Source organism: Haliotis cracherodii, unplaced genomic scaffold, assembly GCF_022045235.1.
Source record: "Haliotis cracherodii isolate W230 unplaced genomic scaffold, xgHalCrac1.p SCAF_6, whole genome shotgun sequence".
Lineage (NCBI taxonomy): Eukaryota > Metazoa > Mollusca > Gastropoda > Lepetellida > Haliotidae > Haliotis > Haliotis cracherodii.
In genome coordinates this window covers 54,689,530-54,716,942 of record NW_027266319.1, presented here as the reverse complement: position 1 = coordinate 54,716,942, position 27,413 = coordinate 54,689,530, and the positions used below count along the sequence as shown (strand labels likewise).

At 39.9% G+C, this 27,413-nt stretch overlaps 2 protein-coding genes across 5 annotated transcripts in view; both read right to left on the bottom strand.

The window, feature by feature from the left end:
* LOC139446507 (mucin-13-like) lies at window positions 1-1,113 on the bottom strand. Its single transcript, XM_071227813.1, has one exon. The coding sequence runs from the start codon at window positions 1,111-1,113 to the stop codon at window positions 1-3; it is 1,113 nt and encodes a 370-aa protein (XP_071083914.1).
* Window positions 1,114-1,290: 177 nt separating this feature from the next.
* Window positions 1,291-27,413, bottom strand: part of LOC139446691 (protein bicaudal D-like) — a 53,359-nt gene continuing 27,236 nt past the window's right edge. Inside the window, exons 2-4 of one of the 4 annotated variants that reach the window (XM_071227961.1) lie at window positions 16,478-18,649; window positions 14,246-14,276; window positions 1,291-3,071 (exon numbers count right to left, since the gene is read on the bottom strand). In XM_071227961.1, the coding sequence (XP_071084062.1) occupies window positions 2,980-3,071; window positions 14,246-14,276; window positions 16,478-18,649 (2,295 nt within the window). In that variant the 3' untranslated portion in view covers window positions 1,291-2,979. Of the gene's footprint in view, window positions 3,072-14,245; window positions 14,277-16,358; window positions 18,650-27,413 lie in introns of all 4 variants that reach the window. The other 3 variants (XR_011651925.1, XM_071227963.1, XM_071227962.1) reach the window with 3 other exon arrangements.

Genomic DNA, 27,413 nt, shown 5'->3' with positions numbered 1-27,413 from the left:
TTAACAGATTCTCATGATATCTCCATTACTGAAACCACCAGGGTGTACTGTGGAGCCAGGCATTTCAACACCGAAACCACCAGGGTGTACTGGAGAGCCAGGCCTTTCAACACTGAAGCCACCAGGGTGTACTGTGGAGCCAGGCATTTCTACACTGAAACTACTGGGATGTAGTGTGGAGCCAGGCATTTCAACACTGAAGCCACCAGGGTGTGCTGTGGAGCCAGGCATTTCAACACTGAAACCACCAGGGTGTACTGTGGAGCCAGGCATTTCAACACTGAAACTACTGGGGTGTACTGTGGAGCCAGGCATTTCAACACTGAAGCCACCAGGGTGTACTGTGGAGCCAGGCATTTCAACACTGAAACCACTGGGGTGTACTGTGGAGCCAGGCACTTCAACGCTGAAACTACTGGGGTGTACTGTGGAGCCAGGCATTTCAACACTGAAACTACTGGGGTGTACTGTGGAGCCAGGCATTTCAACACTGAAACTACTGGGGTGTACTGTGGAGCCAGGCATTTCAACACTGAAACTACTGGGGTGTACTGTGGAGCCAGGCATTTCAACACTGAAACTACCAGGGTGTACTGTGGAGCCAGGCATTTCAACACTGAAACTACTGGGGTGTACTGTGGAGCCAGGCATTTCAACACTGAAACCACCAGGGTGTACTGTGGAGCCAGGCCTTTCAACACTGAAACTACCAGGGTGTACTGTGGAGCCAGGCATTTCAACAGTGAAACCACTGGGGTGTACTGTGGAGCCAGGCATTTCAACACTGAAGCCACCAGGGTGTACTGTGGAGCCAGGCATTTCAACACTGAAACCACCAGGGTGTACTGTGGAGCCAGGCATTTCAACACTGAAACCACCAGGGTGTACTGTGGAGCCAGGCATTTCAACACTGAAGCCACCAGGGTGTACTGTGGCGCCAGGCATTTCAACACTGAAACCACCAGGGTGTACTGTGGAGCCAGGCATTTCAACACTGAAAGCACCAGGGTGTACTGTGGAGCCAGGCCTTTCAACACTGAAACCACCGGGGTGTACTGTGGAGCCAGGCATTTCTACACTGAAACTACTGGGGTGTACTGTGGAGCCAGGCATTTCTACACTGAAACTACTGGGGTGTACTGTGGCACCAGGCATTTCAACACAGAAGCCACCAGGGTGTACTGTGGAGCCAGGCCTTTCAACACTGAAACCACCAGGGTGTACTGGAAACCTTGGCAGACTATTACCCTGGGGTTTCATACTTTAAAAAACAACAAACAACTGATCGCATACTGTCAAATGTTTATGCAGTGGCTATCATTTTCAGTTTACTGTTGGAGGACCACACTGGTGTGTTTCTGGTACCATCTGTTTCCTACACAGACAAGACACATACACAGTGCACAAGCATGCTACTCATGATCTGTACAAAACTCATTAAAAACAGCAGGCCCGTGAAGCAGCCAGTAAATACGTAACACAATTTCATTTTTCCCTAAGTTAAAATCCTCATATGTCTTTGATTTTTATTATGCTACAAAAAGTGAATTTTATTTTCGTAATAACTAGACAATGCGCACTTCCTAACAATAACATTGCATAAATATCACAAGCTTGCTCAACAAGATTTAACACAGGCAGCGCGGAAGTTGCATAATTCATTTGTATGTTTCAGCAACAATTTGTCTACTTCTAAATTTTGTTTCATTAAAATGTAGAAAATACAAGACAACAAAAACAAATAATGATCTTGTAACAAAACACCACACACATGGTACCAAGTGTCCAGTCTCGTTCTTGACTAGTTGAATATCGGTGTAGTGGCTGCAGAGAGATTGAATTAAATATCGTTGAGATTTACAATTTAAAATTCTGTCTATAACAATCCACAAATACATAAAATCATCCAACTAAGTTCCATTATATAATTTAAATTTGACCAACATAAATTAAGATGATTCACTTTAGCATGTTGTCTAATTAAATATATATATATATATGTTTGTACATGAACGTGAGTAAGTCAAGAGTTAAATAGAAGGGATCCACCACCTTTACGTGTATCACAGTGTTTTGATTCCAGGCTTTGTGTTACACAAGCGTATCAGATCATAAGCCAAACACTGAATATATGATATATCTTTACCGACTGCTAAATAACTTTACACAATAAATTTGTCAGCCACAAAACTATAAACAATGGAATTATTTGGGGAAGAACACCAGTTTTTCCCAAATCATTAAGAGCAACTTCAACGTCAATGCTATCCATTTCATAATGAACAACAAAACACACAAAACTTGCTAATGGCAGTTTGCAATGGAATATCATATGTTGGTAGCATGGTGTCCGAAATGGACGAAGGGTTATTTCTGCGTGACCTAGCATCATTGCGTTGATCAGCGACAACTTTTGCCATCGGTCGTGAACCGATTATGTCAGAATGACCATCAGCTCCGATTGAAAGTACATGGTAAGATTGTGTGTTATCTCCATAAGTCTTATCGCTTTGGTTGGCCTGGAGTGGTCACATTGTAGTGTGTCCCTGTCTTGTGATTAATGTGGAAGTCTCATGTTCAGAAAGTCTTTTCTCTTGAGACAGAAATGGAATTTTCTCTTGTCCAAGTTTTCGTGGAAACTCGTCCTCAGAAAGGATACCCATATCACATCCATCATCCCTGTACTCCATCAACAGTGAATATGTTCCATTGGAACACCGGAATTTCAAATACAGGGACAAGGGGCCATTCCATCTCTCGAAGTGACATTCATATCATGACACCCCTTAATATCAAGGATGGCACAACCCAATCCATCGTTGAGATCAGTCTATGTTCCATTTCAGGTCGAAAGGACAGTTCCACACGAAAAGTCACTGGTTAATGAGGATGAGGTCAGCACCCCTGTATATAGTGAATGGCAGGGCTTCGTCCCAGCAGGGGACTAGTCCATATGAGCATACAGGGGGGACAGGTGGCTCACATCTTGTGATCCTCCAGCATCTTGTCCTCCATGAGACTAGTGGTCATCACCTCGCTGCTGCAGCTGCCGGGGCTGCAGGACATCAGCTCTGAGAAACACAAACAAACAGTAAATCATTACACTTTCAACATATTTTGAGTACAATTATTGTATTATTACAAAATAATTAGATCACTTGTTAATAGAGCAAAGCAGAAAAACAATGTTAATATTTATGATTATTATGAAAATGTATTAGTAACCACAGTAACAGTAACAACTGTTGTTGTTTTTGTCTTTTCATGAATTGTTGTCTTTAAAAAATTCAACCATTTAAAATAAATATGTTCACATAAACATTTTAAAAGGCTAACACATACTGTTCGCTAAGTAGAAACAAAATGAATGCAGTCTATAAAAGCAATGCAAGACAAAATGTTCAACAGAACGTCCGTCTTCTGTGAGTGCCTATCATACAGGTGTGAGGCACATGTGTAAATATGCAGCATAGCATCACGCAACACGGAGAATGTCCCCTCTATCTGGTACATGGGAACTACAGCAACTCCTGACTCTACTTGCTTACAAGCATCTCATAACCTGTGAACTACCTCAAACGAATAACAGCCTAAATACCTATGTATACACCTTGAAAGAGTGAGTGAGTATGATTTTACACCGCTTTTAGCAATATTCCAGCAATATCTTGGCGAATGCTTTAACCACTAGGCTACCCGACCGCCCTACACCTTGAAAGAAGTCAAGCACCATCCCTTCTTACTTTCATATATACTACTCAAAAGAAGTTTAAGAACACCCGATTCTTCTGTATTGCTTTAGTTAATGTCATGCCAGATAAGCTATAGCATTATGAAAGAATCAGGTGTTCTTAACTTCTTTTCAACATGTTCAAGAGTGCCTGATTCTTTCCTGTTAGTATATGTCATGCTGGACAGATTAACTATAGCATTATGAAAGGATTGGGTGTTCTGTAACTTCTTTTGAGTAGCATATTATGAATTTCCATGTATATTTTTGAAGTTATTACACATTATAGCAATCTCACTTTGACAAATGGCCCTGATATGACTGATACCTCATCGGAAATTGGTACCATGTGGTATAGATTGCTACAACATGTACAAGTACTGGTTATATCATATGACATATGATGAAACTGAGGAATGAATGAAAGGATAATGAAATCACTATTGAGTGAGTGAGTGAGTGAGTGAGTGAGTGAGTGGTTTTACACCGCTTTTAGCAATATTCCAGCAATATCACGGCGGGGGACACTAGAAATGTACTTCACACATTGTACCCATGTCGGGAACCGAACCCGGGTCTTTGGCGTGACGAGCTAACGCTTTAACCACTAGGCTATCCGACCGCCCCGAAATCACTATTGACATGGGGCACTTAAATTAGTTAACGATTTCAGTTTCTGTATTTCAATGTGAATGCCACTTTGTAAACAAAAATAAATGTGTTTTGACATAAAATTTCATATGAAAAACCTTTTTACAAATGACTTTACAAGGAAATATATCAAAAGCGGTGCTTACATTTTTCAAGGTGTATAAATTGGTGCTTTTACATAAACTCTTCACCTAAGACACAAGGTGCTCAGACTGTACCAGTAACTCTCTATGCATGTGGGGTGATATGCCCCTTGCTTGAAAACACTTCAGTTTATCCACTGACATTTTCAAGTCTTGCATCCCGTGCAAGGGAGGTAACCCATGGTGCATGATGGGAATTAAGCATATAGGTCAATAATCCACTAAAGCATATGGCACTACACAGTGCATGCACAGACAAGACACACTGGGTCCACACCCAGCATTTTGAATATCAAAGGAACACCACAAGATGATGGTGGTCTCTTGTCTGTAAATCAATTTACATTTTCCCTTTGAACACAGTCAGAAATTTATGTGGAGCATGTAATCACATGGTAGAAAAACAAAGTCATAAGATTTACTTAATGAGTAACGCAGAATCTTATGAAGAACAAGCCTACAAATTCATGTTTTATCAACTTTACAAAGTTTAAGTGTTGGATAAAACACATCCAAGTTTGATTTTTTGAGAATCGAAAACCAAATCCGAGGGTTTATAACCTGATAAAAACATGAGCTAAAGTGTTTTATCTAAACGTATATACATCAAAATAATCTGTTACATGTCTCAACAACTTCATGTTTCAAACATACTTTCAACGAACCTTAGAAAAACGGGTTCAAAATATCTCATGCTTGCATACATACACTTGAAAAACTGATTTCTTATCTGGTACTATCTCACAGTGGTTCACTCAATAGGTGAGGTGAGGTGAGGTGTAATGGGGTTTAATGTCGCGTCCAAGATTATTGCACTTATATAGCGACGTGCATGCACGTGTGTGTGTGTGTGTGTGTGTGTGTGTGTGTGTGTGTGTGTGTGTGTGTGTGTGTGTGCGTGCGTGCGGCTGCTTGTACTAGTTTAGACTGATGCCGATTTATAGTGCTAGCACACTGAGATACCATGCTGTAGTTTAACATGAATACCCCACTCAGACACAGTATACTGACCGAGCCGAACAGTCCTTGTTTTAGCCCCTTAATGCTGAGCACCAGACAGGATAACAACAAGTACCATCTTTTAACGTCTTTTGGTATGACGCGGCTGGGGATCGAACCCCAGACCTTCCACTCTCCGGGCGGACGCTCTACCATTAGACCAAGGAGGTGGTCTTCACTCAATAGGAAGGGGCACGGGTGGCCCAGTCGTCTGAGGTGCAGCAATTTGCTGTGCAGAATTGCGTCCCTTGGGCACGCCAGAAACCTATGATGTGGGTTCGAATCCCGGTTCGCCCCGATTATGTTTCTAGGTTTGTCAGCACCATACCCCTGCTCGTGGGTTTCACCGAAGTGGTAAACATCTGAGACCTGCATCACTTCGGGCTTTCCTCCCACATTAAGCTGACATGCTGTGATATAACTGTAATACTGTTAAAAGCGGCTTAAACCCAACTCACTCACTCACTCACTCACTAGGCTACAGATGTGAAGATTGTGGATTGATTCAGTATAATATAAAGAAACAATTTTTCGTTTGATGTTCCATCATTCCTCAAATTTCCTTGTGTACATTGTTTTCAAATGCAAAATAAACCTCTCGCGGGGGAAATTTACACTACAATATTACAAGAACTTGTATATATAACAAGCCCATATATGAGATATAACCTGAATGGAGAACAATAGGATGACATCACTGGAGGTTCGTAATCTGAGTTTAATACTGCTTGTAGCATGAGTTACCGCAGGGGACCCTAAGGAAAGGTTTGGCGCCAGAGTAACTGAAGAGCAAGCACTACTCCTTCCTCCTAAAGGTAGACCACAACTCATGCGATGAACCCGTAAAGTACAAAAAACATATGAAGTTGTCTTGAGACAGCTGGTAAATGAAGAATACCTTCAAGCTTAGTTTAAAGTACTCGAAACAAACAAATGGTATCTGAGCCAAAGTATTTAATTTTTTGTGAGCATTTTCTGCTTTGAAGTTCACAATGTGCCACTTATCACTTCGTCTTCACACATGTTAAAGATAGAGTCCTGCTCTGGGCGCATGAAAGGCACCAGGTACCAGGTATTGGCTGCGGGGAATGTGAGTGGCAGTGACCTTTCCCTTGTCTCCCTCACACGGAGTAACACAACTCGTAACAGCATTTCACAGCATGTCAGCTTAACGTGGGAGGAAATCCCAGTCAGCTGCAGGTCGCAGATATTTACCACATTCAGGCATAACCAACGAGCATGGATAACAGCAGTGGAAGAATGGGACCATCTCGAATTCGAACGCCAGCTAGGAGAACCTGGCATACAACACTACACTGCATGGCCAATTTCTGCACCTTATACTGAATGGGAGTGGTGCTATAACAGGTTCAGGTCAAGGTGTGTGAGGGTTTGGTTTGTCGCTTTGAACAGGATCTTCGTTATATCATAATAATAAGTCTATTAATAAAGCACCAGATTTCATTCACCACGTGAATGATCAAAGCACAAAACCATTATTTCTCTGGTCAATGGAACAGTGCAAGCTCGATTTTCATTCTCAGCTCCCTGGAGAGTATACAACAACCCAAACTGCCTGTGAGGTGCTAAAAGGTTAACAGCCACAGGAACATCTCACCCTACCACATTCATTAGTCAAGATGAATGCCACCCATACGACCCAAGTGATAAAAGGTTGACAGTACACTATTGATTGGGACTTAATTGGACCAGGTTTTTAAGCTCATGATGACATGTCATTGTACTCCGACTACATGGGACTTTGTTCATAATATCAACCACTGGTCTGCCTGAACATGCCTCAAGTGGTCAGATTTGACGACTTATTTTGTGTGTCACACTCAGACAGCATGGATAGATGTTCACACAAAAAAAAAATCACTGAATTTTCTGGTTCAGAGTGAATTATTTACAGGCCACTGTGACAGACTATGACAAAATTGTTATGGATGAGCAACTTCTTTATTACAATTGGGCGATGTTTCGGTGTAGAATATTCTACATCGAAACGTCGCCCAATTGTAATAAAGAAGTTGTTCATCCATAACAATTTTGTCTTAGTTACCATTCCAACTTCTGAATGCCACTCAAAGAAGTCACTGTGACAGAGCTTGAAGATAGCTGACTGCGGTGTCATCAAAAGCCCAGATGAAATTGTTTCACAGCATGAAGCCCCAATAGTTAGTACACCCTACAGCATCAGCACATGGCATTGTCACTGACAAAAGAACAGCCTCCTCACACATTCTGCTCCGCCTATCTTTCATACAGGCATATTTCTAATACCTGGCACCCACTGACACAGGCGGAAAGCCCTACCTGTGACCCACATCCAGTCTCACTATTTATGCTGGACAAATTTATTCACTGACAGAGTTCACTTCAAATATGCACTTACAACAGTTTCAACACACCCTGTTATGTCTACCTGAAGGGTGTTGGAGAACTGATATATGGAGATTCTTATGATACAAGAATTTCCACTCTGATAAATAAGGACAGTTTTATGTGGTCTGTTCAGTTAGGCAAATGTCATACCCTTTTAATAAATAGTTGTTAGGGTGGTAGTATTTAGCAATATTTGGTTGTTGGGATAGTATAACACAACAATAATTATTTTGAAAAGTATGATTTAGACATTAGTAGTTAGGATAGTATAATGTAGAAATATTAAGTGTTTGGAAACTATCATGTGGCAAACAGGTGTTCGGGTGATATGAAATAGCAATAATTAATAAGAATAGTATGATTTAGCAATATTGAGTGAGTGAGTGAGTGAGTGAGTGAGAGTGAGAGAGTGAGTTTGGTTTTACGCCACTTTTAGCAATATTCCAGCAATATCATGGCGGGGGACACCAGAAATGGGCTTCACACATTGTACCCATGTCGGGATTCGAACCCGGGTCTTCTGCGTGACGAGTGAACACTTAAACCACTAGGCTGACCGACCGTCCCAGCAATATTTAATAGTTTGGACGGTATAACATAGAAATATTTGGCTGTTAGTTTTATAAGTAACAATGCTTAGTTTGGGTAAAATAAAACACAGGCTATTTGTCAGCATAAAGCAGTGTGTTACAATCTTGCTTGGTTATTACCCTGTATTATTTCTCAGTATTCAGTTAAGTCGTAAGGATAGTAGCACAGACCAGTCATTAGGATGATAACATTTATTGATTGTACTACATACATACATGGGTGATAATACTTGTTATAATAATGTTTATCGATTCAAAATATTTCCTATATTATGATACAATAACTTAACTGAAAGTAAATATTTATTGCAAGTATTTAGCACAAAATTTCAGAACTGTGTTGACAAGATTCAAGGTTGTGATTTCAGGAAAAATATCCCGTGTAAAAAGTGGATTTTAAGTGGGTAATAGCTCGAAAAACCAGAAAAGTCACATAATGTACCTCATGACAGAGTAAATTATAACAGGACTCATTACATTACATGCCTAGTAAATTGTCTTGTGTTTTTTAAGAAGCCCTAATTCAGTACTTGACATAAACATGTTTGTTTACATCAGCTACTTCCTTGTCCCTGGCCTACTAATTAGAGATCGGCAATGACCGAGGTTGTGACACGAGAATGTTCTCCTCCCACCATTTGTCCAACTTCCTGTGTATGCATCATGGGATACTGGGTCAAGCCGAGTTGGGAATGTAACCGAAACAGTTGCCTGGAAACTGTATCATGTAGTGTTCTTAAAATCAACGGAAAATATTTCTGATTTAGCGACAAAATAAACTTATGACAGCAGAGGAATACCACTTGGTGAGATTGGTATAAGACTCAAATATAATATATTTTGTTTGTTTGTTAATTAACGGCACACACAGCAATATTTCAGGTATATGATGGTAGCCTGTAAATAGACTGGATCAGACAATCCAGTGATCGATACTGTGAGCAAGGAACGACACTGTCGGGGTGTGAGGCGTGTTATCAACCAAGTCACTGAGTCGGACACCCAATCCATTTGGTCACCTCTCACGACCAGGCAGCACAGGTTGCTGGGGGCATATTCTAACCTGGAACCCCCACTACATACATACAGTTGTAAACTCCTTTTGACCTGTAGTTGTTTCATGATTATTGTTTTAAATACGTAGCCATCTGTTTATAAGTCCATGTGGTCAAGCATAGAACATCAAACAAGAGAATGACACCATCAGCTGTTAGCGCTGTCTCGATGGGCTTTCATCACGGCACTCAAGGACAGCAGGCTATCTGGACAGACTGCCCACACGTCCGAATGCTCAGATTTGGCTAGTTGTCATCATGGTGGTTTATAGAGAGTTGAGTGAGATGAAGGTGAGAAGAAAAAGAGTGAGAGAAGGATGTAAGGAGGAGATGAAGCTTTACACATACAGCTTTAGTAAAATAACAGGGACATCCTAAACTGGAACAAAACAGTGTGAGATTTACTGCTATTTGTAATAAAGTGAAATAGTGAGGGCTTAAAGTTTTAATAATTACCATACTTGGGTTTAAAGGATTCTCAAGATGTCTACTGTTGATCAGTTCATGTCGTAAAACATGGAACATCTTCACAAAGACAAGAGAAGGGATGACACCATCAGCTGTTAACGCTGTCTCGATGGGCTTTCATCACAGCACTCAAGGACAGCAGGCTATCTAAGCAGACTGCCCACACATCCGAATGCTCAGATTTGGCTAGTTGTCATCATGGTGGGAGGAGAGGGAGGAGGAAGAGAGAAGAGAGAAGAGAGAAGAAAGAGATAGAGATACAAGATGGAGGGGAGGTAGTTTGTCTCCCAGACCCTTGAGAATAAATTAAAAAAATAATCAAACTCAAGTCTACAATGTTATGGCAAGATTAGATTGCTCTGACATTAAGCATTATTCTAGGCTCCATTTGGATTTTATTTTCATTTTGTAGGTATTCCACACCAGGCTGCCTGTGACCCAAGTGGTGACCAATGATGACGACAAGGTACATACAGACGGTTATCCCACACCAGGCTACATGTGACCCAAGTGGTGACCAATGATGACGACAATGTACATACAGATGGTTATCCCACACCAGGCTGCCTGTGACCCAAGTGGTGACCAATGATGACGACAAGGTAAATACAGACGGTTATCCCACACCAGGATGCCTGTGACCCAAGTGGTGACCAATGATGACGACAAGGTACATACAGATGGTATCCCACACCAGGCTACATGTGACCCAAGTGGTGACCAATGATGACGACAAGGTACATACAGACGGTTATCCCACACCAGGCTACATGTGACCCAAGTGGTGACCACTGGTAGAGAGTAGCTACATCCAGGCAGTTAGCCCAGACACCTGTGTACCTAGGTGTAGTCAGTGTATAGAGCACTGTATGATTCACTCTACTGCAGTGCAGCACGGTGGCTGCTGGCAGTGTATGACGATGAGTCATACTCCTCATTATACATGATGCAAACAGTAACACTGCTGCACTTCTTCATAACACATAGCATGTCACTTTAGTCATTGTAAAACTATGTACATCACTTCATCACTGTCATATCCTGCAGCCACTAACAATCAAATGAGCACCTGTATTTTTTTTTGAATAGAATATCAATATAAGTTTGCATATCCTAGCAAGTGAATATAGCTTCATATATACCCAACCTATGGCTTTGTCACAGTAGGTAGATATGACTATGTAATATTCCTCTGACTCATGTTGGAAATATTGATATACTTGCAATATCCTTAGATATGGAAATTAACAATGTACCATAACATATGAATGTTTTTATCTTGTATAATCTTACCTAATCTTTTTACTTAACAGTTATTTTGGCTATCATCAGCTGTCTCGGTAAGTTCACAGACAACAACATTACACATGATCTTATTGCAGTCACCCTGTGTTCCTGGAAGGAAATCATTACAGTACATCAGATAGAGGAATGGTCACTAAACTTCATGCACAACTCATTGCCCATACAACTTATACAATCTAATAACCAGAAGCACAGACTTTTCACAAAATCACAAATAGCATATCACTTTTGCACACAGAAAGGTACAATGTCACAAAAATCATTACACAGCTTCAGGGCCAATTCATTTCCTTGACATGCTCTGATGATGGATATGATTTCTTCATTCCGCGGCAGCTTTTGTTTATTTTCTGAATCTAACTATGCCTGTCTACTGCCTGTCAGGGTGAAGGCAGTGGCTGATCTACTTGCTGAATGTGCTAGATGGTATCCTCACAGATACTTGTTACCAGGCAACTGCACCACAATAAACAGTTACCATGGTTACCCTGCTGGAGTTGGACATTCATTACCAAACAAACTTACTTAATGAAGCAATTACCTTTGCAAGTGTACATACAGTAAGTAAACAGTTTGTCTCAAAAGCCAGAAATAACCATGTCTGCAATTTGAACTATCTAACAATGAGCCAGTAAACTTCAATCCGTTTGACTCAAATGTATCTGTAAAAGTAACACAAGCTTCGAATGTTAACCCATCTATCCATAATGGTATCTTTATTCACTGTTAGACCATAACTACAATTCAGTTAGACCATGATTAAAAGTCACTGTTAGACCATGGCTACAACCAATTCAGCTAGACCATGGCTATAATTCACTGTCAGACCATGTCTACAACCAATTCAGCTAGACCATGGCTACAATTCACTGTTTGACCATGGCAACAATTCAGTTAGACCATGATTACAAGTCACTATTAGACCATAGCTACAATTAAGCTAGACTATGTTAACTATGTTAACTGTTAGACCATGGCGCAATTACTGTTAGACCATAATTACAATTCAGTTAGACCACAGCTACAATTCACGGTTAGACCATGATTACATTTCACTGTGGGGCCATGTCTACAATTAACTGTTAGACCATACATGAGACTATTACTTATGTCACTGATAACATACACCTGGAAATAAATTAAGCACCACCCTATTCTATATTTTCATACATCCAGAAATTCAATGTCTTTTGGAAACATGTACATATGACAACTATATCATATTGATAATGTCCAAAATACCTATCGATATAACTTCTGAAAGTTGGAACATTAGATGGGAGTCATATGCATTATGAAGTTTGTTGCTTAACGCTGCACTCATCAATATTCCAGCTATATACAGGTGGTTTGTAAACAATTGAGTCTGGACCAGGAAACCCAGTGATTGAAATCACGAGCATCGATCTACCCAATTGGGATGCGAAGACATACATCAACCAAGCCAGCGAGCCTGACCAACCAATCCCTTAGTCGCCTCTTACAACAAGCATAGTAGCCTTTTATATCAAGCATGGGTTGCTGAAGACCTATTCTACCCCGGATGTTCACAGGTTCTATAACTTCTGAAAAGTTGGAACATTTGACGGGAGTAATATGCGTTATAGAGAAGCAGGGGAAACAATTTAAAGAGTAGTCAAATAATTATAATGGAACAGTTACAAAACATTTCATTACATTATCGATTTCAGTTTCAGAACGTCAATATGAGGACGTCATATAATAAAAGATATAAATATATTTGGTCAGAAAACTTGAACATGAAAAACTGGCTATTTCACATGGAAATATATAACAAGGATACTTCCAGGTGTATATTTGAAGATAATGCTGAGTGCTGGAATAACTGACTGAAATGTCTTGAACACACACAGTGATATAAGGAACCAATCAACATGAAGCTGTTGTAACCAAATAAAAACAGGGAATGTGTCACACTTCTAAAAACCAATGGGGATAATCTGAAGAAGCCTTTGGGTCATAACAAGTTTGTGCCAGAAGTGATGTTTGCGCTAGACACTAAGAACGATTTTCATCAAACTGGCAAAACAACACTATCGTACGTCTAACATCGACAGTGGAATAATGCAAATAAAAGTGAAGAGCACCCAGAGTTGGAGGAATATCATTGGTCAAGAGGTGACCAATCAGTGTCAACAAACTTATGGTTTAGGAGCAGGATATGCTCCAGAGTTACATAATCAAAATAATATTATTTTTCATACACATATATTCACACGTCACAAGGCTGATCACAGGACATACTTCACCACAAACTACATAGTAATCTTTTTAGTTTGAAGATGCAAATTCTTCTATGACAAATAAAATAATTATAAGTTTCGAGAAAAACAATTTACATAATTGTTTCAAAATTTTCAAAACAATTTTGAGAAGTACTTTAAAATTTTGAAGATATCTATATCAGAAAAACAGACTAGTAAAAGAAACCACAAGTAAATAAGAACACCTCTAAACAAGAACCTGTATCCTTGGATCATGACTTTTGAATTTCCATTGGTAGAGTCTACTTCCTGTCATTGATACAGAGTCTCGTGAATCATGTAACAAATGATTCAGTAGACATTTACAATTTGAAGATTGATATTTTCCTCACAACTACCCTAAAACTAATTCATGAATTAATACAAATCATACCAAATACATCCAACCATGCAATAAGATCAACACAATAAAATAAATACAAACTGTAAAAGCAAAATATTGGTCATATAACTAAACACATTTCAACCACCCCCAGCCAAAGAGTGACAGATGTTATGAGAAGTTTGTTCAAAACAGTCAGGTTATGTATCAAGCCTGCAAAACACTGTATAACATCTCTAGAGGATACAGGTGCTTGAAAAGGTGCTGCACAGACTTAAGCGGAATCATGCAAAGAAGCGGGGTAAAAACCTGTCGGTAGCAGACGCTTACTGGTTAAACCCTGCAAAATTGAAAGTTTGAAATTTAAACATGGCATACAAAGTTCAAACTCACAACCTGACCTTGGCAACTTACCATGTTCGTATGTCTGTGATCAATCCTTGATTTGTCAGTTCAAAGAGACCAACTATCAACCACAAAAATGTTGCATAGCGAGCTTGTTTTCAAAAGACCACAACTTAAACTTTTACTGAAATATGGATCAGGAAGTATGAAATTACGAAAAGAGAATCTTAAATAAAATGTTTCTGATACATGAAAGGATTTCTTTAATTTTACAAAATTCTGATATAACATGTGTCAAATAAATTCTTTTACTGATACACAAATTGGCAGTACTTTGTCTAAACTTGTTTAAACATTAAAGTCCAAAAGTAATGAAAGCTATAAATTCTAATAAATGAAGGACACATTTTTTCAAGTACTTGTAGTCCTGATAATGAAATTAGAAAAAAATCCTACAAAATACCAACTGTGAACTGACAGGCAAACTACTGATTGTTGTCAACATGAGTCGATCCAGATTCCGCACACGTCCAACATATCACTTTAAACACTAGCTGGGAAAGTGTGCGTTTTCAATTCTCAGCATATCTTTGAGACATGAGGTTCAATTAGTAAAGAGATAGAGAATCCGTCAGCAAGTGTGCTGACGTGGGGAGATTAAAGAGTCAACACAGACACATAGCACAGTGTTAGTATATTATCAAACCGGTCCTCTGATAGTGGCCGTGGTGCTCTCCTTGGACAGGCAATCGGCTCGCCGGTCGAACAATTGTAATGCAAGCGTGTACACCACTGACAAGGCAGGTGCATATGATCTGTTAATTTACCAAAAATCTGGCCCTGTTCTAAGTGTTACATATGATATGATCAGGTCAGATGAACTTTTCCATGTTGTTAATTAAATCACCTTAGAGAGAGAGAGAGACAACTATCGACTGTATAGCCTCCAATTAACATCGTGATATGCATCATCAATGAAGTCGTAAATGTGGTATCCAGAATCTCCATAACTTTATGAAGTTAATCCAATGAGAGAATGTTTCAAAAGTTAATCTAAATTCATTCTTTCCCAGCATGCTTTATTTTTACGACCATAAAAATGCTAATACTTTTCACTGCACAAATAGATCCAAATTTTTAGATATAACTTATCTCCCAATTTCATGTAGTTATCCAATGATTTCAGTCTCATTTTTAAAACGTTTTCAAAGATTATACATTATTCATGAGTAACATCAATATAATTAATATCACTTTTGGTATATATTAATCCAAATTCTAAAGAAAGGTATGAAACTATACAATTCACAAATAATTAAATTAAATTGAAATATACTTCATCATGTAACAAAACATGTACAGTTTTCACTTGCACCAAAAACATTCAAAAGCCGTACATAATTAACTAAAAAGACAATGCTCACTGACCTGTTTCAAATTAACATGCTTTATGATGTTTCTTCCTGAAGGGATTTGCTTGTGTCTGGAATTTGTAACAGACCCCTCACATAACATATTATTGTTAATAATATTATTATTGATTTAATAACTACTCCTGTATCTACCACCATGCCTTGTCAGCAGTGTACTCCAAAATGCCAGTCATCACACACACAAATCATCCACAATGCAAGGAACAAACTCAATACCAAAACTTCATTCAGATTCTGCCTACCTGTCTACACTAATATTTATCTGCCAGAGATGTTTCCACATGATTCCATCACTGTGTGACAAGTGAACAAAGACAGTGTTGGGAATAGCCATTTTTCTAAAAGTGAGGCCATTTCATTTCCAAAAATTCAGCTAAATGTATCTGAGACTTAACGTGCAATAGTCCTTTGTGAAATTTGGTGTATGGCTTTGTTTCCAATTTAGTGAAAGTGAAAGTGAATTAGCAAGGTAAGAAACTTCGAAAGATTTTGTGTTAAAATAGAAGTTCAGAAAGTCATGGCATGTCAACTAGGTTCTACCTAAACTAACACTCGAGGAGGATATAAGAATGATATGAATCCCCATCCAATGATGCATCAAGCAATTTCCGTATATGTGCTATCGTTCTCAAATTTGGACTTACCCTCACTTGGGCAGCCACAATCAACCATCCCTACTCTAATAGTCTCGATCTCTCCTGAAGTTTTGGTACGCTCTTCGGTTTTGACCATACTCTTCACTGGGATTGTAGTTGTGACTTACTTTGGGTGTCCCCATTTTGCTGCGGCCTTGTCGCCTGCTTGTCATATTCCTGCGCTCACGGTCAAACTCTAGGTCTTCGAGTCTCTGTGTCAGAGCCAGCTTCTGCTGGATTGCCATACGTAATAAAGAGTTCAACGTCTTCTTTTCCTCCTCCGCAGCAGCCAGTTGGCGCTGCTGCTCGTCCAGCTGTGTCACGTACTCGTCACACCGCTGGGCAAACATTGCACGCAGGGAGGCGAAGGTGGCGGCATCCTCCTTCAGCGCCTTCAACTCATTTCGCAACTTCATCATTGTCTCTGTCACAATAACTTTCTCATTTTCGTACTTTTGTTTAAGATTGGCTAGCGCCACCTCTGCAGTGGACTTGTTGGCTTTGAGAACACTTCGGAGTGTGGCAATCTGTTCCCGTTTGGTGGAAAGCATAGCTTTCAACTTGACCACCTGTTCCTGAAGTTCCTGCATGTCATCATTTTCACCGCCCTGTTGTTGCTGACTTGACATGTTGTCCACCAAGTGGTCAACAGCGACCTTGAGGAACTTCACCTGGTCAACTATTGTCTCAGACAGTCCTGTACATGAGGTAGGGTCGCCCTTCATATCACCATTAACCATGGCTGTATTTGCGGCATCTTTGTTTCTCCTGGAACGCTTTTTCTTTGTTTCTTGAACACCGTTTTCTCCCTTGCCATTTTTGTCGTCTGGCTCCTCGCTGCTCTCTCGACTGATGTCCTTGCGACTTGTGACTGTTCCCTTAGCATGGTCCAGCATGACCCGACTCGGCGTCTCCTTGCTCACTTCACACACAAGGTGGTACAACTGAGCAAGGTCTTCTGTGACCTTCACAAGGTCGTCCTGGGTGGCAGTGAGGCTGCCGTGAGCATCACCAGCAAGAGAGGTCATGGACTTCAAGTCCCTTTCCAGGTCCTTGATGTTCTCTTCATATTGCATGCACTTCTGCTGAAGTTCGGCCAAAGCAGCCTCAATATTTGGATCTCCATGGATCTGGTTTTTGTCCTGAAGGCGGTTAATCTCAGCCTGAAGGGCACTTATCTCACTCAAAGCAGTACTGTACTTCCTTTCATTCTGAGTAAGGTTCTTCTTCAGCATCAGAACCGCCCGCTTGTCAGGATCAGTCTCGTTCTCAATCTCTGCTTCCAGTTCAGGATCTTTGATAGAGTCTGTGCTTGCCTGCATAATCTTGATGTTAGCTACAGCACTGATATGTTCTTTCAACTGGTCTGCTCTCTCCTTCTGTTCCATGAGGTCACGTTGTGTATCCTCTATCAACTTCCTGGCTTCTTCCAGAGCCTTCTGGACCTCCATCTTCTCAGTGTCGCTCTGCTCCAGCAGTTGTTCCAACTTGCGAACCTCTGTCACCTGAATCTCACTGAGAATGTCATTCACCACACCTGGCCGAGGTTTAGTAGGTCTGTTAACTCCCTCTCTCTTAGCAAAATCAGCTTCTATCCTCTTGAGTGCAGGGTGATCATGGACCTCTCCATCCTCCTCTGCCCCAGAATCTTGGGACTCTGAATGCATGCTGTTAGTGAGCTTTAGACCATCACTCAGACCACCAAAGTGTGCCAGATTGCTGAGGTTGAACATGGACTCTTGATTAATCCTTTGATCAAGCTCTTTCTTCAAGGCATGTTTCTGTTCCCGTTCCTGTTGCAAGGAATTCAAAGCTTCCTCGAGATTTTTCTCAATGATCCTTTTCAAATTCATCGTTTCCATGAGCTGCATGTTGAGATCCTCCGCTTCTTCCTGAAGCCTCTTTGTTTCATGTTTCATCCCTTCAAACTCCACCTGGCTCTGCTTCAGCTGAGAAACAGTCTTCTGCAACACAATGTTCTCGTCCTCAAGCTCAGCGTAATCCGTGAGATTCCGATTCTCCCGAACCTTGTACTCTCTGATCTCGTGCCTGAGCTGGTTGCGTTGAACTTCCAGGGTTTCAATCTGGTTCTGATGTTCGTTTGTCTGAGTGTTGAGGTTCTTGTTTTCCACAGCCAGACGGTCCATTGTCTGCTTGCAGGACTTGAGGTCGGCCTCCAGCTCGTGGATGGATGCTCGGTAGCCCTCTTCACGGGTAACCGTCTCCTGTAGGAATGCCTCCTCATGGTGGATGCCGCTCTCGTGGTGTTTCTTGTAAGTGATCTGATGCTTGCTCAGTGCCTGAAACATACAGTTAAAACATAAGTTTCATGGAAATCATTTCATGCACATTATGTTATTTGGAGGGAAATACAAAATATTCTTAATCAGGATTTCTATGAATCTCCTGAACATTGGGAACAAGTCTGTGCCCATGCCTCTAGAATCATTTTCTGAGTTTCTATTATTTACTAATAAATCGAACAAGATTCAGGCTTAGGACTACTGTCTTAAGTCACAGAGGCGATAACTGATTAGGTTTGCATCCATTTCATGTATTTCAACAAACAGTACTTGAAAATCAATTATCCTGGTTGGTTGGTTTGTTGTTTAATGCCGCATTCAGCAATATTCCAGCTATAAGACAGCAGTCTGTAAATAATCCCGTCTGGACCAGACAATCCAGTGATTGATATCAAGATCATCGGTCCACGCAATTAGGATCGATGACATGCATGAACAAAGTCAGCAAGCCTGACCACCCGATCCTGTTAGTCGCCTCTTACGACAAGCATAGTCGCATTTTACGGCAAGCATGGGTTGCTGAAGACCTATTCTACCCCGGATCTTCACGGGTCCAATTCTCCTGGCTTCTGGTGGTTAGGCTTGTTGACTTATCAAATCACATGCATAAAACTGTAAGACAACTACAAGTATGCCTTGCTGATATTGTCAACAATTCATACAGTTAACACACTGTGAAAGGATTAAACCAGAAAACTTCCTGTTTGTGACTGGATGACTGAAAGAACTATGCCGCTGTTATAACCAAGAATGGCTAATATCACCTATCATTACACAACTAAAAAGAAGTTGTCTAAATAATGGAAATAATTCTGAAAATGATGATCTTTTTGATACGTAACCTTGTTCTATGTACGTGACATTCCTGCTTACTTAGGAAGAACAAGGCAAATTTGTTATTGACAGAACTCAACAAAATCGAAATGTCCCAAAACTTGAGGGAGCCCCTGAAGCTGGGGCAAGCAGTTTACCCAGAGCTCAGCTATATTGATTGGACATAAATATACATAGCAAGAATTCTGTGTCAGTAGCCAGCAGGTTAAACAAACCAGGCTGGGCAGCCATGATTGATGCTGAAGAAATTGACGGATAAATTGAAAAATATGACAGAATTTTCTGAAAATATCATGTTTTATAAATCCATTCTTTGAATTAATTACTGTATCAATCAAATCTGTTTTTGTTTCCTGTTTTACGTCTCACTCAGCAATTATCATGCTATATGACGGAGGTCTGTAAATAATCAAGTCTGGACCAGACAATCCAGTGATCAACATCATGAGCACTGATCTACGCAATTGGGATCAGATGACATGCATCAACCAAGTCAGTTAGCATGGACAAGCATAGTCGCCTTTCACGGCAAGCATAGGTTGACCAATTCTAACCCCGGATCTTCACAGGTAACAGAATTACAGAGGCTAAGTCTATAATATAAAGTCTAGTCCATGTCCTATTTATCCTGACAAAATTACAGCCGTTAGCAAGTCTATGTCTTCAGTGTCTGACTCCCACACAGACCAACGGTTCACCATGGCAATCACATGTATTGATTGGGGTTGGATCTCATGTTGGGAAAACAACTCGCAAATTAATATTTGAACTGTTGGCAAGAGTCCGACACTTGTATGATCGTATATAAAATGTCTACAAATTAAGTCACCTTTAAAGCTGCTCAAAAGTCATATATGGCATTAAATAACCTCAAGAAACTTCAGAAAATCGATCATTGAAACCTAAGAGTTATACGATTTCAGGCTATGCTATGTGATTCAACCGAGCTTGTGAGGTGAAGTGAAATGGGGTTTAACATCTCTGCAGCTGACATTTTGAATTAAGAGGTGACAACCCACCTTGAAGAAGGGGGCACTGCCATTTTCATAAAATAGGTATAGTTAAAAGGCTTCATTGAAGATCTGATTACATTTTTTATTAAGCTGACACACCATATCAGAAAAGAAAACTTTTTGATAAATCATCAAATCTTACTGTCAATAACTTCCAACAATTTTCAGACTAAAATTACAAATACTACATTTTCTTGAGTATAGTGTGTACCCCCATTTAGGTGATTCAGTAAAATGAATTCCAAGTATTATGCGCCGAAAACAAACAAACATTGTATCCCTTCAGCGAAATCAGGTAAACGAAGAGGCGATTAAACTTGGTCAATAGAAATTTGAAAATTTGAGATAAAACATCACTAGACATGATGATTAACCGTTTATATTGTATTTCTTGTTCTGCTAGGCATTATTTCATAAGCAAAGATTAAAATCACCATGGGTAATATCTCGCAAACTAAACCAGAACAGCTATCACTGTACATAGGTTTTCTCCCAATCTACCAGTGATTCAGTTAGAAATTACCCGATAATATCACTTTAAAGAATTTTGATGTCATGATCGGAAGTATTATTTTTACGCAATAATATATTCCGATATCATGTTATTTTAGCTGCAGATTTACCATATATATCTTAAATAATATGAACCATAAGCGTAGCACTTTCGAAAAGCTGATCACTATTGCAAGATATATTTAACATACTGAACAATTTGACCAGTCAAGGCAAAGGCTCACACGCTCATGATCACGAAAACTTTATGTTGACATATAATACCGGTAGTCAAACTCGAAAAATAAGAGTCAAAGTATGACATTTGTGATATATGTATCCATTTTCTGTCAACTAAAGTTTGTTTGAAGGCATGAATAGTGGTAATCTGACTGTGGTTGCTGTAAATAACAGAGGCCTGTACGATCTTGTGAGCATTTCAAACACGATTTCGCCGAAATTAATGTAAACAATATTAAATAAAATTTGAATAAAATTAATATAATACGTCCAGATATACAATGAACACTTTTCATAATCAGACACTGTAATAACATGATTAATTTGAGGACTTCAGCATGTTCAGTACTTCTTGACATGGTATTTTTGGTGCTATGTGTTCACGGTGATGTCTTTGTTTTGGGGAAAACTACTATAAAAACTCATTATGGCATGTATAATGTGCACCCTCCTCTACACAGCTGTGTTCCTTTAATAAAAAAATGTGTGCACTATACTAAAGAAAAAATGGAATACAGAAAATCAAAATGATATTATAGAATCAGTGACTTTCCTTATCTTTTGTTCAGGTAGAGTGAAAACAATTAGCAAGGTCACAAATTGTAATTACCAAGTCACCATCTTAGTTCGATCTTACGTCAAGCATATATTGCTCAAGAAACACCATAGCAATACAAGCATGAGGTACTAAGCCCGACTCAGAATCACAAAATCAGATACCACAGTAAAATACAACTATATCAAATCGACGGACAATCGGTCTCAGGAAAGCCATCTTTCAACCCAACCTTCAACAATTTGGACCAAACCCACAATGGTGTTCATCCCCCCCCCCCCCCCAAATCAAACTAATCATGCACCACAATTAGCATAAGCAGTGTTAAGTAGACAAATACTGTCCTTCCCTGGATGATCAGGACCCAGCCTCAAACACCTAACACTTGAGGACAAATCCGTTCATGACCTCAACTCAGTATCTGATGCGTCTGGGCAAGTCCGAGGACCCCTTCTGGTCGGGGTGAAATCAATATGTACATTTTAATTCCTGTGAACCTATGTGCATGACTGGCCATCATAATGCTAACAGTTGTCCTGAGACGGGGAAGTCCTTCACACAGATCAATGGTGGAGTGCTTGCAGCCCTGCTGTGTGCTGTGCTGTGCCGTTTGCTGTGTTTCCTTGCTATATTGTGATCCAACGTCATGCTGGAGCTCTGCAGGGGATGTTTCCAGCTTATTGGTGGTCAACACGTATAGCCAGGTAATGACACATCAAGAACAGCCTCAGATATAAAGCCGAGAGTGAACCTTAGGGTGTTTCCATGAATTGTGGGCGGTTCACGGTATCTGAGTTCTGACAGGGTTGCAGGTCTTGTTTATGTCAAGTTTTAAAGAACATGCATGTGTGAGTCTGTAAGTTTTATGTCAAAGCCTGTTAAAGCTTGGAGTCAGAGATTTATTCAAGCATTCTCTGAAGGTGTTATTGTGCCGCAGCATATGTAAGAAAAAATTCCCACACTGGATTAAAATTTCCCAATTCAAGTTATCATAAAGATAAATTAAATTTTAGTTCACTTGTATTTCATTGATAACAAGTTCAATAGTGAAGTGAGCGAATGAGTGAGGTGCGTTTTAACACCACAGTTTTCCAGTTATATCAGAGCATGGCAGCTTGATGTGGGAGGAAAGCCTGAAGTGAAGCAGGTCTCTGACATTTACCACTTTGATGAAACCCACGTGCAGAGGAATGGTGCTGACAAAGTAAGAAAATAATCAGGGCAAACCGGAATTCAAACACACAACCACACAAGCTTCTGGCAAGGGACACAACTCTGCACAGCGAATTGCGAGGCCTTTGACAACTGGGCCACCGAATAAGTCCAATAAACATGATAGTGAGTGAGTGAGTATGGTTTTACGCCGCTTTTAGCAATATTCCAGCAATATCACGGCGGGGACACCAGAAATGGGCTTCACACATTGTGCCCATGTTGGGAATCGAACCCGGGTCTTTGGCGTGACGAGCGAACGCTTAAACCACTAGGCTACCCGACCGCCAATAAAAATGATCAGGAGAATGGGGCTTTAACACTTTATTTTACAAAAAGTCATTGAATGCAATCTATTAATATCTGTGCAATCTCCGAAAATAGGACTTTTTAACAAAATCTCAATTTAGTATAAAAATACTAGATATATCCTAGTCTTCCTTGATTCGGATTCCCACTCTACAGCACTGTTAGTCTCCGACATGTGGCCAACTCCTACCTACAACCACATGCTGTGTGTGTGCCTGGCATCAGCCAAATTAGTCTTTCCTTCACACTTTGTTAGACCTGTAATGCTGTACCATATTTCCTCTAAGAATAACCTGTGAGAGATCACTGTCAAGCCATTGAGAACCTCAGCATTATTGGGGGCAGCCTTCATCTTTGTTGTAGGCCAACACGAATGCATCAGTTTTGAGAACACACAGTCTTAGCTACTAGGACATGTTGTGAGGCAGAAATATTTTTTGCTTTTGTATCAATAATGAATATGAATCCACCATTGTCTTTCCACCTGTCCATGCAATAACAGGCCAAATCATTGCAAACCTAACAGCCAAACAGACATCAATATAATTCAATGACTGAGTAAGTTGGGTTTAATGTCGCCTTAAACTGTATTTCAGTTATATCCCAGTGTGTCAGACTGATGTTGGAAAAATAACCATACAATGCAAGTCTTAGATGTTTACTTAGGAGAAACCTACAAGCACAGGCATGGTTCTGCCAAACCTAGGAAGAAAACATGTCTTCGATACTGCCACTTGTGGCACCTGAGACAATTTTGGCACTTTTGTCCCTTTCATAAACTAAACACAATGTTCATAACAGGTCCATACAAAGGAAACCAAGTAGCATCTACATCATTGCTCAGCATTGTCTGCTTGTTGTGTAACGCCACACTCAGCAATATTCCAGCTATATGACAGTAGTCTGTAAATAATCAAGTCTGGACCAGACAATCCAGTGACTGACATCATGAGCACTGATCTACGTAATTGGGATGTGATGACATGCATTTACCAAGTCAACAAGCCTGACTATCCAATCTCATAAGTTGCCTCTAAAGGCAAGCATAAAGACCTGTTCCAACCCAGATCTTCACAGGTCTCATTGTTCAGCATTCTTATTTGCAGTGACATTTATTAGAGGAAGTATGGTACTGATCCAACAACGTCTGACTCATGGAGCGTATACCAATCACCTGACCTGACTATAGGGACAACATAACCATTCTTTAATCAATCTGTCAACAGCTGTGCCTTCAAAATTCTTAACCTAACATGATTTATTCAAGCAGCAGCATTCTCAAAAGTGTTGTCATTGTCCCTATGTAGCACTGAAGTGATATGTCCGGTGAAGAATACACAAGATTGATCTCCTATCAATATCAGATCAGGCATGCTAAGGTGCCCCCTTTATCGTGTATAGGAACAGTAAAACCGACCATAAACAGACTTCAAATGAATTTGATTTTCATGTGAATATCTATCCTATTTAGACACATAGTGAGTGACTGAGTATGGTTTAATGCCACATTTAGCAATATTCCAGCAATATCATGGTGGGCACACCAGAAATGGGCTTTAAACATATAGGGTTTTGTGTGGTTTATACAACAGATAGCTACGCGATAAATCGCAAAGAACAAAGTAGGGTTTATTTCACAATAAAACATCGTTCTATCATGACGACATATCTGGGAATTTGAACATGTGCTCGTAAATTGAAGACGTCATATATTGGACAAGGTTATTTTTGAGAGGGGAGTGTCTAGTGAGTTGTAAATGTAGCTGGGCAATGTACATCAATGCGATAAATATTGAAAACATGTGACTAACAAACTCTTGCAAAGGGAACAGAACCTGGACCATGCTCATAATGAGCAAATACAGAGACCACTTGGCCACTTTAGTGTCTTCTCCAATCTGAACACACGGGCCGTTGATATCCTTGAAATATATCATGATCAATTATCACATAGTACCATTACTCTGGTTGCAGTACCACAATATAATCTGAATGCACCAGATAACAGAGTCATAGAAATTTTTACAGATCTACTTTAGTTGAAGCATAGATTTACGTTGGTCTTAACAGACACTGGTCATACTTAATTACGATAGTCGTACCAGACACACAGGTGCAGCACACATTTACACTGGGTGTCACATGAATAAAGACATTTGTTAACTGACAACCGGGACGAGTTCCTACCATCATGAAAACTATTACCATTTATATCAAAACGGAAATAAGATGGTTAACCTACATATCTTAGATAGGCTACATTCAAAAACTAGGTACAAGGAAACTGTTATTTATCTTTCACTATGTATTGGAAATAGAATATGAAAATGAGACATAATGTGAGCATTTCTCTTTAAAATTACCACCTAATTGACAGGGAATCAGGATACTACATCCTTATGAACAAATTTTGGGCTATCAGGCTGACTGCTCAGTCTCTTAGTGTAACAGTATATGTTTCATATCCTTGAGATATATTTCACATCTTCAGATATGCCATATATTAGGATGACATAATCAAACAGGTATATCATCGTCAGTGAAAATTAAGTACATTTTTACTATTTCAAACCAGATTCTTGTATACATGGATCCGAGACTGGGGAAAGATGATAAAACAATGAACATATTATAAACGTGCGAGTCAGAATACAGGTTAATAACCATCAAGTAAGCTCTTTCATTATCAACTATTTAGATATTGACTGAATACACTGACGCTACACACCCAGCTTACAGACCCGGCTTCTGGTAGCATGATATATACAGTCATATGAGCAAACACTGTCAAACCACCGAGAGAAAATATCCTGTCTTGAAACATCAGGTGAGAATCAATGACTCCCATCAGCTTGTAATAATACACCTCTGACAAACAATATTGATGCGTATACCACGCCAATGCATCACAGCGCGAGATATGAGGCCTGATACATGGTCTATACAGCACATACACATTATTGGGAGATAAATGTGCTGGATGCATGCTGTTACACACGTGCAGTGCACACAAATAGCATCATCAGTGTGTCTCTCAACAGATGGTTTGTCTGGATACATTTGGGAATATTTGGAGAGTAAACGAAGATGAGACCGATACAGATGTATATACAGCTGAGTTATGTAAAGAGCAGGTTGCACTAATAAACATCAGGTAAATCAGTTGGGGGAATTACTCACCATTCACCTATTTAACATTACTAATATAAATTCTATAATAAAAAACAAAAGACTATGAAGACTGCACACATCTATCACATAGCAGGTCAGTAGATTCCGACATTCCATAGAAAATTGTGTTAATTTAGCAGCAGTGTCAGGAATCATGTCAATGAGCCTGAACAAGCACCTGCTCCAAACAAATCTGGTTTACTTGCACTTGGCACCCTTCACTACTAATTTGCCATCATAAATTCTGTGTGTGTCTGGAAATGCTGTACTCTAAAACCTTAACGACCAGGGCCCCTTTCCTCAAACCGACCAAAACGCTATACCTGTGGTAAGTCCATGTTCAAGTATGGGAGTTATGATCAAAGACGATCATCTTAGCGCAAAGATCACTTTGTGGAACGAGGCCCAGGTACCCAGCAGGATTCTGTGGCAGAATAGGTCCCAGCAAGCATGGTCATTGTAAGAGGAAGTGTGTGACCTGATCTTACCCCAATTGTGTGGATCGTTGCTCATGCTGTCAACCACTGGTTTCCAAGGCTTAGATTAGATTATTTACAGGCAGGCATGATATAGCTGGAATATTGATGACTATGTACATCACACAGCTTTCACTTACTGAGATAACAGTATGACATCTTTCTTGTCACATCAAATTTCATTTTCCTATTATGGTTAATATTTTGAAATGTTTGAAGGGAATGCTGTGACCCTAGCGATACACACAAGAAACCTGCTGTGACCCTAGCGATACACACAACAAGTAACCTGCTGTGACCCTAGCGATACACACAACAAGTAACCTGCTGTGACCCTAGCGATACACACAACTTGAAGCTAGGCATGGCCTCAGTAATACAGACAACATGAAATAAGCTTGTGCTTTGGAAGTAGGCAATATTACAGCCAGATCACTGCAACCTGTAAATATATATAT